The following is a 16,259-nucleotide window of genomic DNA, read 5'->3' on the forward strand; positions in this document are numbered from 1 at the left end:
TCTCTTTTCGAATTCAACCACATAAATAATATAAGTCATACATAAAAAACATAATAAATTACATATATATTTTTCTAAAAATCATTTCTCTACATATTTCGTTAAAAATGAAATCTGGCAACTATGCTGTCTAAAATCTCCGAAACAGACGATTTCAAATCCAGTTGACGCATGCGCTACAAATATTCCTTAGAGTGACCGATTCTGCAACTTTACCCATTTTTTAATCTAGTAAATTTTTTGTAAAATTGTTAAGGATTTCATATAATTTTCACAATTTCGAAGACAAAGTATAAGATATATTATTCATTTTGAAAAAAAGACACTTTTGATTAGTTTTAATAATAAAAGAATGAAATCTTTTATTATATTTTTTTATTAATCTAATATAAACATAAATTTCATTCACATTTCTATTTGGATTCATATATAAATTTATTTTTGTTTTTGCAAATTCTCTTCTCTGGTTTTATTAAATACTTATCAATTGTTTGATGTAGGTAATTTTTGAATGTTTCTGACTGACTTAATATAGACCCTCTTTTGAATCTATACTATAAAATCTAATGGCTAATTTATAGGAACGTCATTTCCACAATCAAACCACTGATGTAGAAAATTTTCGCATAGCTCCTGACGCTATTCCTGACCAAAATCGTAGGGACACCATGACGTATATATCAAATATTATGTCTTCTATTCAGTGGTATATCTTCGAGAAACTGGTAAAATCGTGTTTCTAGAAATTGAAAATACATTTCTCTAGTAAAATTGCAAGGAAGAACAGTATGGCCTAGTAGTTTATTACCTAATGTTACACCTCAAGCATTTATTTTAAATGCAATTTTTATTACATTACAATTGCCTTTAGCCAAAACATTGTCGTACATATTAAAAAGATATATATTTTTGATTAGACGTGTTCATGATATGCTTGGAACCATTCTCATAAAAGATCATGAGCTTGTCAATAACGGTAAAGATGCATCGTTTTTTACAGTTTTTCGTAGTACTGATGGCGATATATTAGTTTATTGAAATAAAGGTGTAATAATTAAATATATGTCAACTAATTGCAACATATTACCTTCTTTTAGTGGAAATATTTTCTAATTAGGTAAATGTCTTCAGAGATATATTTCTGCTTATCAGCATAGCACGGGCACTTCCAAGATATTCATCTAGCCTTAATAACATGTGTGTATTTTATTTTTATTGTTTACAAATACAAATAACAAATACAACATAAATACTATCTCAGACTATCATATCTTATACCTACTTGACTTTTTATTTCGTGGAAACTACTGAAATATCTCAACTTTTTTTCTAAATTGTTAAAATAATATGACAAACCTAACTGTTTTATAAAATATAAAACGTATAAACTAGGGCAATAAAAAGGGCGAACTCCCCATAATGTACGATACTGTGTGGAAAAAATTAAATAATTAAAATAATTATTAATTATTATTAAATTGATAAACTCGATTGGACCAAAGGTTACAAAAATATAAAAACACAAACAATTTTTAAATTTGAGGCTATATTTCTTCATTATTCTAGCTGGTCCCAAACTTATTTTAGGCAACTTGTACATAATTGTACAGACTTATAAATTATAAATAAAACAAAATTTCTTTTAATTATTTTTATTAACAACACATTTAAAATTCACATCAATAATTCATCGAATCAACAAAATAATTAAGAATTTCATACTTCTATTTTAAAAAGAATTCCTTTATCACATCTATCACAATAATATTTTCTATATTAAATAAATTTATATAAGTAAATTATCTATGGAAAACATTCGTCCCATGAACACTGATATTGAATATACAAAAGTAGTATCAGAGAGCTTTATGTAATAAGTTAATAACTAATAAGAAAATGAATTTTCGTTTTTTTATTTTTATCTTTTATACATCTATAATCATTAACAATAATTCGTTTAAGAGTTAATAAGTTAACTCATCGAGACGTTCGTCATACAACCGTAACAATGCATTTAATTTATTTTATCATTTGCTATATAACTTTGCATAACAATTCTCTCATTTATTTTATTAATTTAGAGATTCTTCCAGAAAATATACTTGCATCCTCAGTCGAAAACCGCGCTCCAACAAGCCAAACAGTTCACCAAACCCCTTTCTGCCGAATTTAACTTATGACTCTTTCGTTCTTGCGTTCGCGACGGAGCCTCAAAATTGTAGTACTTTTCCTTGGAGAAAATGCGTTTCTTCGAACCGTTATACGGCAGAGGTCTCGTATTTTCTTTGTTTATATAATTTAGAATTTTATTAATTTCGATTTCGTCCAACAAATCTTTCCTGTCCGGACCCTTGAACGGTCCCACCGTTCGCTGAAGGAACTGCTCCTTCGTCATCAAACCGTATCTAGGGGCCATAATTAGTTTTTTCATCTCCGGTGTAATTTCGTTGAGACATTTGATGTTCTCGCTGGCCTCTTTGTTGTTGGTGACGTATTTCCGTTTGTGCAACCATTTCATCACCGCCAAATAAACGATCAGTTCGTTTTTCACCTGTAACGTGTCGCTTGTGGTTATCGTTACTATGTCGTCGAAGGAAAGGTCGGCGATTTCGTCCTGTTGCAGGACGAATTCGGCGTTCCGGTCGATTTCCCAAAAAATATTTGACAGCAGTTGATCTTGCAGCTTGGTTATGAGAGCTTCGCCCTGTAATGGAAATAACGTAGTTAATATTAAGCAAGGTGTTTATGTTTGAATGTAAAATTAAAAATCATTTGTTCTAAGAATTTATCACTATTCAATTAATTGTTTTTATCGATTTGTATTTACATAAGTTGTTTCTTAAAATATATCTTTTTTATCTAAAAAAGATATCATTTACGAGAATAATCAATTATCAATTACTTGACTTTAATTTGATAAACTTAATATTACGTATAATAAAAAATGTTCTAAAACATAAAATATATATAAATTGTTAAAAAATGGGCAATATTAATAAAAATCAATATGAAAATTATTTTACTGACTTTAAAGGCCAGCTATAAAATTAAATAATAATAATTTGGTAATATTTATTATTTATTTATTTATTAGATCTAATTTATATGTATACGTGAAAAAACATAACATTAGATTTTAAAAAAACCTCCACGTTTCAAATCTGCTATTTTTAATAAAAAATAATTTACGTTACAATTTACTATTAAAATAAATATTTAAATTTGACAAAATAAAAATGATGAAGAATGAAGATAAAAAATTGACAACTGTCCGAATAAGATTTAATTGAAAATATAATAAAAAAATAATAATTCCGTTTTTATAAAAATCTTAATTTGGTTAATTTATATATTATTTATTTATTTTGATAAAAATATTGAAATTTTTTGTCATTTTTATACTAACCCTGGTTAAGTCCTTCTGTGGAGGAGCGGACGGCGTTGTCATCACTTCCCTTAATCTTTTTAAAACTGGTAAGAGATTTTCTCTTGAACGTATTTGCTTACCAAGCTCCAAGTATATTTCGTAACCTTCATGAGGACGTTTATTCTCACTGGAACAACCCGAGTTGTCGGGTGGGATGTATGCAACACCCATGGTTTTTCTATAAACAGACCAAACTAGGACGATTACTTTTCACTCATATATATATATACAATAGATAGAACGTTCGTTATCAACGAGATGCCTAACCGATACTCCCGTCGAATTAAAATATAGCTGTACGTATTTTTTAGAGTAATATATACAGTAAATGCATTCATTATATTTAAAATTTTGGCCGCCTTTAATTGGATGCGATAAGTCTGTTTGCAAATCAACATGAATTTATTCTTTACAAACACTACAGTTGAAAATTATGCAAAGCCTAATTAACGAACAAAGTTTTGTATGTCTATTGCGACCGTGACCGTTAAATTTAATGCGGTCTTAAATATTTAATCAACAATGGTCATAGGTTAAATGTTGTTACCCAAACTATTCATTTCCGTTTCCCCGCTAATAATTTCTGACTAACGTCATATCTTTTTCACTTGAAGTTCATTTTTTTGTAAAATAATAAAACACAATATTATTGTAAAAATGAAAAAAAAAATAATAATTTTAATAAAATTGCATTATATTTCAATAAATATCTTGTCAAAATAAATTTTAATAAACAATGTCATCTTCTGTATAAATTGAACAAAATTGCTTCAGCTAATGGCACCAAATTTATTGGTAAATTAATAAAACAGTATTATAGTAAAAATAAAATAAAAAAATAGAATTTCATTATATTGTGATAAATATATTATTCACGTCAGTTTTAATAAACAATGTAATCTCTTGCACAAATTGAACAAAATTGCATCAGCTAATGTCACAAATTTCTCCAACCAGTACATGGTCGGTCCCCCTTGCTCTACGAATAGCTCCCATCTTCCTGGGCATACTTATTCTTTCAAAAATTGTGTATTTTTTTAAAAAAGAAAAATACCTAACAATTTTTTATTTTATGTTCTTTCATTGCTTTCTGTGAATTTAAATTGGTTATTCACTAGCTTTCTTTTGCTTATTATAATTATTTAACCTTTGGTCGAATTGAAACTGTAAGAAAAAATATAATTCAGCTTTACCAAGACCGAGAGATCCAAGAAGAGTTTACGGCTAAATAAGTCAGTCGTTTCTCATATTATTATAAAATTTAGAAAAAATGGCCAAGTGGTAGCTGCGATAAAATTTATCTGGGTTCAAAAAACTTGAAAGAAAATCGATAACTGGATAGTTAAAATGTTCAAAAATAATCTAATCTTATCTGAGTTCAAAAAACTTGAAAGAAAATCGATAACTGGATAGTTAAAATGTTCAAAAATAATATAAATTAGAAAAAATGGCCAAGTGGTAGCTGCGATAAAATTTATCTCGGTTCAAAAAACTTGAAAGAAAATCGATAACTGGATAGTTAAAATGTTCAAAAATAATCCAATCTTATCCGGGTTCAAAAAACTTGAAAGAAAATCGATAACTGGATAGTTAAAATGTTCAAAAATAATCCAATCTTATCGTCAACTAAAACTAAAGCCAATCTGGAGGAAGTGGAACTAGCTGAAATTACTTCAAGGATTATGAGAATATGGTTAGTGGATGGGGGTTGGTTTAACCTTACACCTACAAGGAAAACCCTGACTTCCCCACATACACTACCGCTCATATGTAGAGGAACTTCAGAAATGTTCATATGTTTTGTTATAAGTGGGTTTACTTAGGTATTCAGATCGTTATCGTGCTGGAAGATCCATCTTAAACTCATGTTATTTTCGACTCTCTAGAATGTCACGATAAATGAAACGATCTATTATCCCCTCTGCCTTAACCAGCCAGCCAAATCATAACGCCTCCTTTACCGTGCTTAGGTAGGTGTAGGTCTAGTGTACTAAATGCCATCAAATTTGAATAATTGGAATCGACTTTCGTCCATTGCCCATCTGTCCAGATCACATATTCTCTTGCAAAAAGTAGCTTCGTTGCTCTATTTTTGGAAGAAATGAATGGATTCTTTGCGATTTTCTACAGTAGAGACCAGACTCTTTTAGTCTCCGTTTTATAGTACTCACCGACATACTGACTTCGTATATTTTTGATTTATACGGCATGTGTTGATTAAAGGGACCCCAAGATGAATCCACCTTGTCGTAGTCCCGTTGCTCAGTACCACTCCACAACCCAGTGGGTGTGGGAAGCTAACGGATCCAACCGCAATTCCAATCCATCTCCCATCTTTCTCGATTGGTCTTGTTCTTTCCGAACCCAGTTGACTGGGGGCTGACATCTTTGCCTTCATTGTGTCTTCTGGTTCAGTTAACCCATGTATGCCTTGCATATATGTCTGTCATTCCTATATGAATGTTCATATAGGAATGACAGAGAGGGGTTTTTAGTCGGTGGGAATCCAACACTGCCTCCGAATTTCATCAGGAATGCGTCTTTTATAAGATTTTCCCCTGTTTGTTCCAAAAAAAGATAAAAGGGTTGCGAACAGCAAGCATTTTTATTTTCTTATCTACGGCTCTGTCAGTCTTGCGTTTTCAACCACTTTTGGGAACTCCTTTCAGTGTAAATCGTTCTTTTAATAAAATGTTTTGTTGCTCTACATATGACCAATAGTGTGAAAGTCCAATTTTGACTTGCATAGTATCACATTCACTAAACCAAATAGAGGGAAGCTTTTAGTGACTAGTTTAATTTAATTTATAAAAAAAATGGTTCTACGTCTAAACATTCTACAGGGACATCCAATGGAGACGTTTCAATTTGCTTCTACATATTAAAGAAATGATGCTTTTAATAAATGAGTTTAAACATGAAAACGATTTCAAATAAAAATTAAAAATTGTGACTGATTGATTAAAAGACCAAAGCATTCGTCCCAATCTCCAAACAACAACACTATAGAATACATGTGGAATCATTTTTATAACCAATTATTTATAACTCACTATAGCAATTCAAGAAACTTGAAGGAATATAAACTTGTTGTATATTAGAGAAATGGTAGAGTGTATGTCTCAAAAACTTAATTCAAATTTACAGTTACCATATTTATGTTTATGTTATTTTTATTTTAAGATATGTACCATAATATTGATGCCTGTAGAACAAAAACGGCATAACTGATAATTTATTTATTTAGGTTATTAAAAAGTGTTACCAAAACCATCCAATCTTTCTCACTTTAGATTCATAAATGACAACATTCTGTATAGCAGTAGAAAGTATATTTATTAATCATTGTAAAAATAAAAAAAAATATACAATATATACATTATAAAGTCCCATTCAGCATTAATTAAAAAAATAATAAATAAATAAAAAAATTTGATTCAGAAAACCGGAGTCTTGGCCAGATTGAATCCGAATTTGAAGGGGCTGGCAGGACAGCTGCAGGCGGTGCAGCCGGTCGAGGCGCATAGCTTGACACCAGTGTAGGCGCCCAAGTAGAAGCAAACGGCAAGTATGGCTATGACGAGCGGCAGATAATAAACGGAAGTCTTGTAACGCTTCAGTCTGCCCCAAAACGTCTTGCTCTTCTCCAAATCCTTCCTGTACAGATACATGCGGGCGGACAAATGGTCCATCTGTTTCTTTATCTTCTTGACGACGGGACATTTTACGTGAAGGATGCGATGCATCATGGGCGCTTCATCGTACGGAGCCAGCTCGCCGCAGTTGCAGTCGCTCATTATTCCGGATTCGACTTGAGTTTTAAATGTCAGTTTGTTTGATTTGAGTTTTATTTGTTGCCATGAGGGGGTTTATTGTTGGCCGCTTTTTATTAGTGCAATTGTTTGTCGATAAGCGTTTTTATTGGTGTGTATTAACCCTGAGTCGAAATTGTTCTGTGTTGATACCGCCACGTTAATTGTTAGACAAAATAGAACGTCCTAATTAAAAACTACTCGCCACTTTGTTGACTCATTGTGTATTTCGGATAAACATTTTAGCATAATTAGCCAAAACAAATATGATGCGTCGCGTGGTTATCATTATACCTTTATAGTTAATTGAAAACGTAATATGTACTAGAGTTTATTAGATTTTTTTTTGGTCATTCATATTTTCCTGGCTTTTGATAAGAAAATTCGATTAAGATCTCATACTCATACAATTAATACTTATATATCCACTTACTTTTTTTTATTATGAGAGTTGTTAATCTATTTTTTTCTTGGGGTTTTAAATGCTCCAAATTTGTTTGAAGCGGTACGAAAATCGCCGAAAATTCCACTGTGAAAGGTTAAACAGCAACACGGCATCACTAAATTTTACAACAAACACAACTAAGGAGAAACATTTGCACGAAAATACTATAACGAATTTACTTAAAAGTTTGAATTAATTTACAGAAAATGCTCAACATTTATAACTTGCTGTGATTGAAATTTTATCATTTGATTAATGTACATTTTATCATTTGATTGAATATTGTGTAGACAAAACTAATTACGGAAAATAATTAAATTTTTCGTCCTCCACTATTTTATGCAGATAAAATCTTTATAATAATTTATTATATATAATAATTTAATAATAATGGCCCATTATTATATTAATAGGAGTATTTTCGTTAGTCACATATATAATTTTATCAGAGATCACTGATCTACTATATACTTTAATACTTGTAAATTTCAGATCAGATATAATCAGAATATATGCCTTTAAATATGTTATATAGGTATTAAAATCGTTTTGATATGATGACAATATTAAACATTGAAATTTATCAGCAATATTAATTTTAGTTAGAGAGAATTTACATTATAGATAAATAAAATCTTAAAGGCAAATGAAATTGTGGTTTTCTTTTGAACTAAAAAATATACATATTATATCGACAATTTAAATTATCATATGTTTTGAGATAAGCACAAGTTTTAAAGTCAAAATTATATTATTAATGTAACAACACTGTGAGTGTTACAACACATATATAAAATTATATAAGTGAAATATTGAAGGTAATATTCATATTTTTATTTGAATTAAATATTGGACAACATAATATACATAAAAAGTGATAATATACAACAAAAAAATTGAATATAATATAAAAAAAATTCTCAAATTTTCTTTTTAATAAACATTAAAAAACAAAAGTCAAAAATGGACAATCAATGAGTTTAAAACATATGGCAAAAAACATTAAAACAATAATAATTAATTAAATACATTTACAATACAAAAATGTAATTTTAATTCAACAAAATAACAATAAAATTGGAGTGTCTGTTTGTAAATTGAAATAACCGTTTTTTACTATATGCATATGAATATAAATACGATACATATACCAAAATAACATTCTTTACAATTTTTGTCTCTCTGTCTGTCTGTTTGTTCCGGCTAATCTCTGAAATGGCTGGACCGATTTTGACGGGACTTTTATTGGCAGGTAGCTTATGTAATAAGGAGTAACTTAAGCTACTTTTATTTTAGAAAAATTGTTTTATTTTAGAAAAATAAAGTAATGTTGCAATGTCCAAGTACTGTCCAGTACCACGCGCAGCTCACGCGCATGCCACCACTGAGCCGTCACGTCGGACGCTCTCGAATGAAGTTGCGGATACAGCTAGTTAATCATAAAATTAATTTAAATTAAAAAGAATTATTCTTTTAATAAAATGATTATGTCTTTTAGGTATTTCTTACGTTTGTAGTAATTTTTTGGGAATCCAGGAAGAATTAGAATTATTTATTTTTACTTTTTTAATGATTTTTCAGGAAATTAGTATTAGCAAAAAAAATAAAAATCCATAAATTTTTAAAGTGAAACATTTAATCAGTACGAATTTAACGTATGAATTTTATCCTATGGATTTTAATTGTATGGAAATTGATCGTATGGATTTTGATCATATGGAAGATGATCGTATGGAAAATGATCGTATTGATTTTAATCGTATGGAAAATGATCGTATGGATTTTCATCGTAAGAAAAATAATCATATGGAATTAGGTCACTTTACGTGTTTTTGAGATTTTAGTAGTTTTTTACGTTTTTAGTAAATTTTTACATCGTTATATTTATATATATATACTGTATGTATATATATTTCTTTAAGGCTACCACTCGTAATTGTAGCAATTAATGCACCAAGAAATTTTGAAAGTATGGCTCATTAGTATTTACTACTCATACGGGAAATTTTCTTCGAAACTAAATTGTTCGAGAGGAGCGAAATTTCTTCCAATTTTGCTTTCACAAGAAATTTATTTCACAATAATTTTCACATGAAATTTTTATAATTAAAAATTTTTTGGTTATAGAAGTAATGTATATGTTCTTCTTGAAAATAAATATTGAAGAAAATAATATATAAAAAGGTAAATAGAAACAAAACAAAAATCACTCAAATTTTCTTTTAAATAAATGTTAAAAGCTCTTCAAACAAACATAAAAAATGAATCTAAAATATATGTTAGGTTAAATATTAAAATATTTGTAAGAAATATTTAATAAAAATTAAATTAAATTTATTTATAATATTAAAATATAATTTAAATAAAAATAAATAGATATTGAAGAAAATAACACGCAGTATGACTCACTACAAAATAAAATTTGTACTTTTTGTTCGATTTTGACAAAATTTTTTGAATTATAAATGATAAAATGTCACATATTTTGACCCAAAAGCGAAACCTATTTTTAGCCCTGAAAATTGAAAAAATCATATTAGCAAATTTTTTATAATAAATAAATATAACTACACTACCGGTTTAAGCACCCTTTAAAATAGGTATATGCAAAATTTCACAAAAAAAATTATGTGTATTCATAATTCTGTGAAAATAATATTTTTACTAGCGATATAGACATTTATTTGTGGTTATTTTAACATTAGTAATTTTAAATCCTATTAAAAAAAGTTTCTAATTAACTTAAAAACTGTTAGTCCTTAGTTTTAATTTTCTAAATTTTATTGAACAAGCAAATAATTAGATCCTAAAAATTCGGAACTAACTTAAAATCACATTTCTTGAATTTTACAAAGACTGGACTAAATTGCACTGCATTTCATTCAGAAAGTTACTGTGAGTGAGAATTGTTTTTTCCGGTTAATGTATTCTGTACGGGAGAAATACCTATTTATGTGAGAGGGCTACACATCATTGAAATGGTATTTGACATATGTTACGTATCTTTAGGCTTCACAACGGACATAAGTAATATGTTGTTACAAAAATCTTAGAAAAATATTACCACTCTGAGGTAATTACTTTAATTTTTAGTTAAACTAAAAAAATGGAGGGTTAAAAAACGCCTGAGTAATATGTCGGGATCCACAGCGGTATATTAAAATATTTGCAATATTAAAACACCATTTTAATTCAATAAAATAAGAATAAAAACAATGTTATGTTAAAACATATCTTAAAAATGTTGTCACACTAAATCCAAGTAATAAAAAATTAAAAATTATGTTTATAGCACTCATACATTAAAAGACCACCAATTTAGTCAGTTTATGTAATTTAGTTTGGTTATTTTATTTTCTATCAAATATTATATAGGATTTTTCTCCGTTTATTATTGCAAACTTAAAGCAGTATGGTTTCAAAACATCATTCTGTATTCACTCCATTAGTATCCGGATTAACCGGATTATCAGTCCTATAATTGTGAGTGAATTAAAAGGGCTCATATGAAATTCAAATTTGTTACACACAGAACTTTTATTTATATTTAGAGAACCATTCACCATGGGCATTCCACAATCGAATTGCCAACTCCCTACAGTCTATTTATAAACCGACGAAAATAATAAATTCTTGGATACATAAATTATCGAAAGTGCATCCCGAACGCGGAATCAGGTTGATCAACAAGTTCGAAATAGACTGTTGCAAAATCACGAACATTTCGTCCGGTATAAATAGTCAAGATTAAAATATACGTCGAGGTTAACATACTGCGAAGAATGGACCGAATGTTGAATTTAAAGTGCAGGTGTATAATATTTGTGTTTAGATCCGAAGTGTACGGCAAATACAATATTTAAACGAGCATTATAAAAGTAATTAAACACATTCTTATCGCTGTGTTAATTACCGGGCAATAGAGTACAGTAGATAGTTACACCAGTTAAAAACTGAAACAATTTCAACATGCTAATTCGACCATTTTATTGTGTGCAATATATTTCCTCTTTTAATTTAATGATGTTAATCAATTTCAAGTGCACGAAGGATGCGGGTCCACGTTCAAGTGCAGAAAATTTACAATTAACATTGAGAATTAACATGTGGGTGCAAGTACACGTTTTTTATAACCACAGGACCGTCACCAAGAACGGAATAACCCCCTACGACTTAAAATATGCGTTAAATTATTGATTAAGGCCGTTTTCTCCTTGCACAACAGTTGGAAAACGATCGATTGTTGAGAACGAGGGAAGTTAACGTGAAACTCGGTGGTTGATAAGTAACATCGCATGACCTAAACGTTGTTGCCATCACGGTTTATTTTTAGGAATTATTTTTCCAGCCCTCTCGCATATTTGCAAATAGTACCGAAATAGATTCGTGTTATAAGGAGGTGATGAAAATAGTTGGGTTTAAAATAAATTCGATTACACTTTCGGTGGAAAATTGTTTAATTTAACGTCTAAGTTATTTGGAATACATTAAATGTATTTTAAAAAATGACTGGATTAACACTTCTAAATAGTAATTAGAATTAATTATAAATTCATATATTGTATAAATGTTTCCTTTTAGATTAATTGAATTGACCCGATGTTCAGTTCAATATCAGATTAATACATTTCTGTTAATTAATATACAATGATACACACTTTTAATAATTCAACGCTTTAAAATGTTGTCAATTAATATTGACATAATATTATTCTATGATGCATTAAAAATTACGTTTTGGTCCTTGAAATTATGCCAAAATCCTCTTTGTTCATGTGTATGAATCAAGTGACCAAAATAAATTTAATGAAATCTTACTTATAGTTAAGAGTATTTATTTCTTTTTGTGGAACTATGAAATTAGCGATAAACTTCATGTAAATTATATATGTAAAATATTAAAGTAATGTTTATATTTTTCTTCGAAATAAATATTGGAGAAAATAATTTGTATAAAATGAAAAAAAAAAATAATAATAATAATAAAAAGTAAAACAAAAATCACTCAAATTTTCTTTTTAATAAATGTTAAAATGTCTTCAAATATTCATAAACAATGAGTGTAAAATATAATTCGAGAAATATTAAAATATTTGCAATAAATATTTAATAAAAATTTAATTAAACACAATTAAAATATTAAAATATAATTTTAATTAAACAAATAATAATAAACGCACTGTTATGTTACAAATTTTATAAAATCCTAAATATAATTATATGTGACAAATATTAAAGGTAAAAAAGTAAATACAATGAAAAAAATTAATATAAAGTAAAACAAAAATCACTCAAATTTTCTTTTTAATAAATGTTAAAATGTCATATGTCAAGAAATATTAAAATATTTAATAAAATACATTTACAATATTAAAATATGATTTTAATTCAACAAAATAATAATAAAAATAGTGTTATGCTGAAATATGTATTAAAAGATTTTGTCATACAAAATTCATATAATAAAAAATGGAATATAATATTTATAAAACTCTTACTCCTACATTAAAAATGATATATGTATGTTTAATTTATATAAATACAATTGTTATTACAAAATTCAAAATCAAACTGGGCAGATTTATTAAAAATTTACAAAATTAAAAATATGTGTTTTAGTTGAGAACTAAAATAAAATTCTATATGTATTGTAAGAAAATATTTATATTTTTTGCCAAAATAAATATTGAAGAAAATAAAATATTGTTAAGAAAACACATATAATAAAAAAATTGAAAAATAAAAATCACTCATTTTTTTTTCTTAATAAAGAGTAAAATAAAAAAAAATCATGTTAAATGACCGTTTCGGAATAATATAGGATGACATGGTGCATACGGTACTATCCGTGCTTTCCTTGAATATTCTCGCGGAAGATGTTTTACCTCCTCGATCAAACCTTCCGGCGTTGCGTCAAATCATTTTAATTCAACAAAATAATAATAAAAACATGTTATGTTGACACATGTTTTAAAAGATCCTCTCCAAATACATGTAATAAAAAATGAAAATCTTACATTAAAAAAGTTATATGTATGCAATTATAAGATTAAATATCATTAAAAATTGCTCTTTGGTCCTTGAAATAGTGCCAAAATCCTCTTTCTTCAAGTGCATGAATCAAGTGATAAAAATAAATTCCAATGAACCCCACTTATAGTTAAGCTTATATTATATTATATTCCTTTTTGTGGAACCATGAAATTACTCATAAAACAAAAAACTGACATTCAAACTGAAACATTAATATTTTTAATAACAATGTGAACCTTGATGAATTATCGAACGAAAATTGTAAAAAGCAACCATTTACTTGTCCATTTAATGTGTAAATAGTTTTGCGTTACTCATGATTTCATTGTCGCGGTAGACACTGGTTTCTTTGTGTCGCAGAAGATTTTAAGCCTAATTGTTATTGGAATATTTATAATAATAGTCTGTCAGATTGAATTGAAGATAATATAAATAAATCATAATTATATTATCTTATAAGTGACATTATAATCTTAGAAAATTTTTTTTATATCACCTGTCGATAATCTGTGTATATATAAATACCAGTTTCACTTTTCTCTCACGCATTCACTGATCGGCACATAAACATCCAACGACCCCCAAACAACAGTCCTGGGCGACTGAAGACGCGTGTAACCCAGTTTCTCATTTCTAGGTCACCCGCTTCCTCCCCTAAATCTTATTTTTTCCCCTTGAGCGTCGCACGCTCCTGAACACAACATTAATACACTTCCCATTGGCCAATGCGCTACAAACAAAAAGTAAAAAGCAATTCGGTCCGGATTCAAATAATTAACTTATGATTGTTTATCGGCGTATTAAATCTGCATTTACGATTTACCTTCCCGAAACCAGCTAAGCGTGACCGATCTGTTCCACTTATGTTTAATAACTTTGGTTCGCTTGAGACCATCTTAAAAAGTGTTCGTATGGTTTTGAATTTGTTTTGCCTCAGTTGTACCCGGTATGTCTAACGATGGTGGCGGTTTGTTTATTCAGTTAATTGGTTTATTTGAAACAGCCTAATTGGAATGATGATTTTACGATGTTTATTTTACAGCTGAATTCACTACCCGACCGTGGCGTCAGACGGTGTCAGAAATTAATCTGATCGATACACATTTAATCAGCCAAAACTCTCGCTTGTCGTCATCTGGCAATTGAACGTGTGTGTCGAAAATACCGAAATATTGCAATGACACAAGTCTGATTTGGTTGTAACGATGCTCAATAGATCGTGACACTCACCAGGATCAGTTAATCCAAAGTCAGACAATGAAGCAACGCACTGAAAAGACCACCGATCCACCGCCACTCCGCCAAAGTTTCAGGCGTTAAACTGACCTGAACGCCGGGCGGTGAGCTTGAGCTTTTCCTGCTGCCGGTGTACGCAGAATCATGGTAGGTCGTCGCGACGCACAGTAAACACCATTGCCCAGATCCTTGGGATATTCTGCAGTCGGTTTTATTTCGCACACGTATTTTTTATTGATTGTGATTTACTAACAGTCAATGTGGCAATATTTTTTAAATATTAGTATCTAATTGCATAAATAGTGCGCATTTGTTTTATTTATTTATCTTCACATATTTATGTATTTTTTTTGTAATAGGATTACAAATAGTTTTATCACACACATTAAATAACAGAGTGTTTTTTAAATTTTTACAAAAACAATTAATCATTGGGAAAATGATGTTTATATCATTATTTTTATGAATAATATTTATTAAGTTTGTAAATTGGTTTCTTGGAGGGGCTACTGAGACACACATTTCAGACCACTTTAAATAAACACTTTTTTTGCGACTTCACAAATTCCCGCAACTGATATAAAGTGATTCATCTAGATAAGCACTAAAAAAAATATAATCTCACGGAAAACTTCTATCGTAAAAAAAATCCCATTAATGATTCATTTACAATAATCACAAAATAGTAGTTACAACTTTTTACATATTTTACATCTGGTGCAAAATAAACAAACCATCAGGAATGTTATGAATAATTTGGGTAATTAGTCACGGGCATAAAACAAATAATTTGGGACCCGGATCAATACGAACTTGACCGACTGACCTACTTAAGGGAAAATAAAAATTTTACAGTATGTTGTGGATAATAAGATGGAAATATTTTTCATGGCCCTTATAAACAAATATTTTTGTATGTGATTTTTATAGTTTTATTCTCTTTTACTGAACGTTAAAAATTGGTGCATGCGCCAGTTATGAACGTTGAACTTGATATCAAGGGCAAATATATACTTCATAAACATATACTTCAAGGTGTCAACATTTTTTTATCTTAAGTGTAAAAATAAAAAAATATATTCAAATAAATTGATAAATTAATAATTAATGATATTGATCTTTATATTTTCGGATAATCGATTTATGACTATGAATTTATTATATCATAAAATGATATCTCAGAAAAATTCCCTTTTATTTTTTTGTAACATGCGAGACATGTTTTCAGGACTATTTTAATTAGTTTAAGTTCATGTAAATATTTACTTCATTAATTAAATAACTGATTGTTGCACAATATTATCCA

At 28.7% G+C, this 16,259-nt stretch overlaps 1 protein-coding gene across 2 annotated transcripts; it reads right to left on the bottom strand.

Annotated features, from left to right (window-relative positions):
* Window positions 1-1,636: 1,636 nt before the first annotated feature.
* On the bottom strand, window positions 1,637-15,103 carry LOC109605800 (uncharacterized). Of its 2 annotated transcripts, none has more exons than XM_049963644.1 (3): window positions 14,948-15,103; window positions 3,407-3,605; window positions 1,637-2,704 (listed from the first exon to the last, which is right to left on the bottom strand). In XM_049963644.1, exons 2-3 carry the CDS (start codon window positions 3,596-3,598, stop codon window positions 2,111-2,113), a joined length of 786 nt encoding a protein of 261 aa, XP_049819601.1. In that variant the 5' UTR covers window positions 3,599-3,605; window positions 14,948-15,103; the 3' UTR covers window positions 1,637-2,110. The 2 variants fall into 2 exon arrangements, with proteins under 2 accessions (XP_049819601.1, XP_049819602.1); XM_049963645.1 differs by lacking the exon at window positions 14,948-15,103 and adding an exon at window positions 7,673-7,865.
* Window positions 15,104-16,259: the final 1,156 nt, after the last annotated feature.

Source organism: Aethina tumida, chromosome 2, assembly GCF_024364675.1.
Source record: "Aethina tumida isolate Nest 87 chromosome 2, icAetTumi1.1, whole genome shotgun sequence".
In the NCBI taxonomy this organism is placed as follows: Eukaryota; Metazoa; Arthropoda; class Insecta; order Coleoptera; family Nitidulidae; genus Aethina; species Aethina tumida.

Excerpts from the sequence above, each read along its gene's own strand:
- LOC109605800 (XM_049963644.1), bottom strand. The coding sequence starts at position 3,598 with ATGGGTGTTGCATACATCCCACCCGACAACTCGGGTTGTTCCAGTGAG. Across the intron at positions 2,705-3,406 it reads CACAGAAGGACTTAACCAGG|GGCGAAGCTCTCATAACCAA; the intron begins GTTAGTATAAAA and ends TTTCCATTACAG.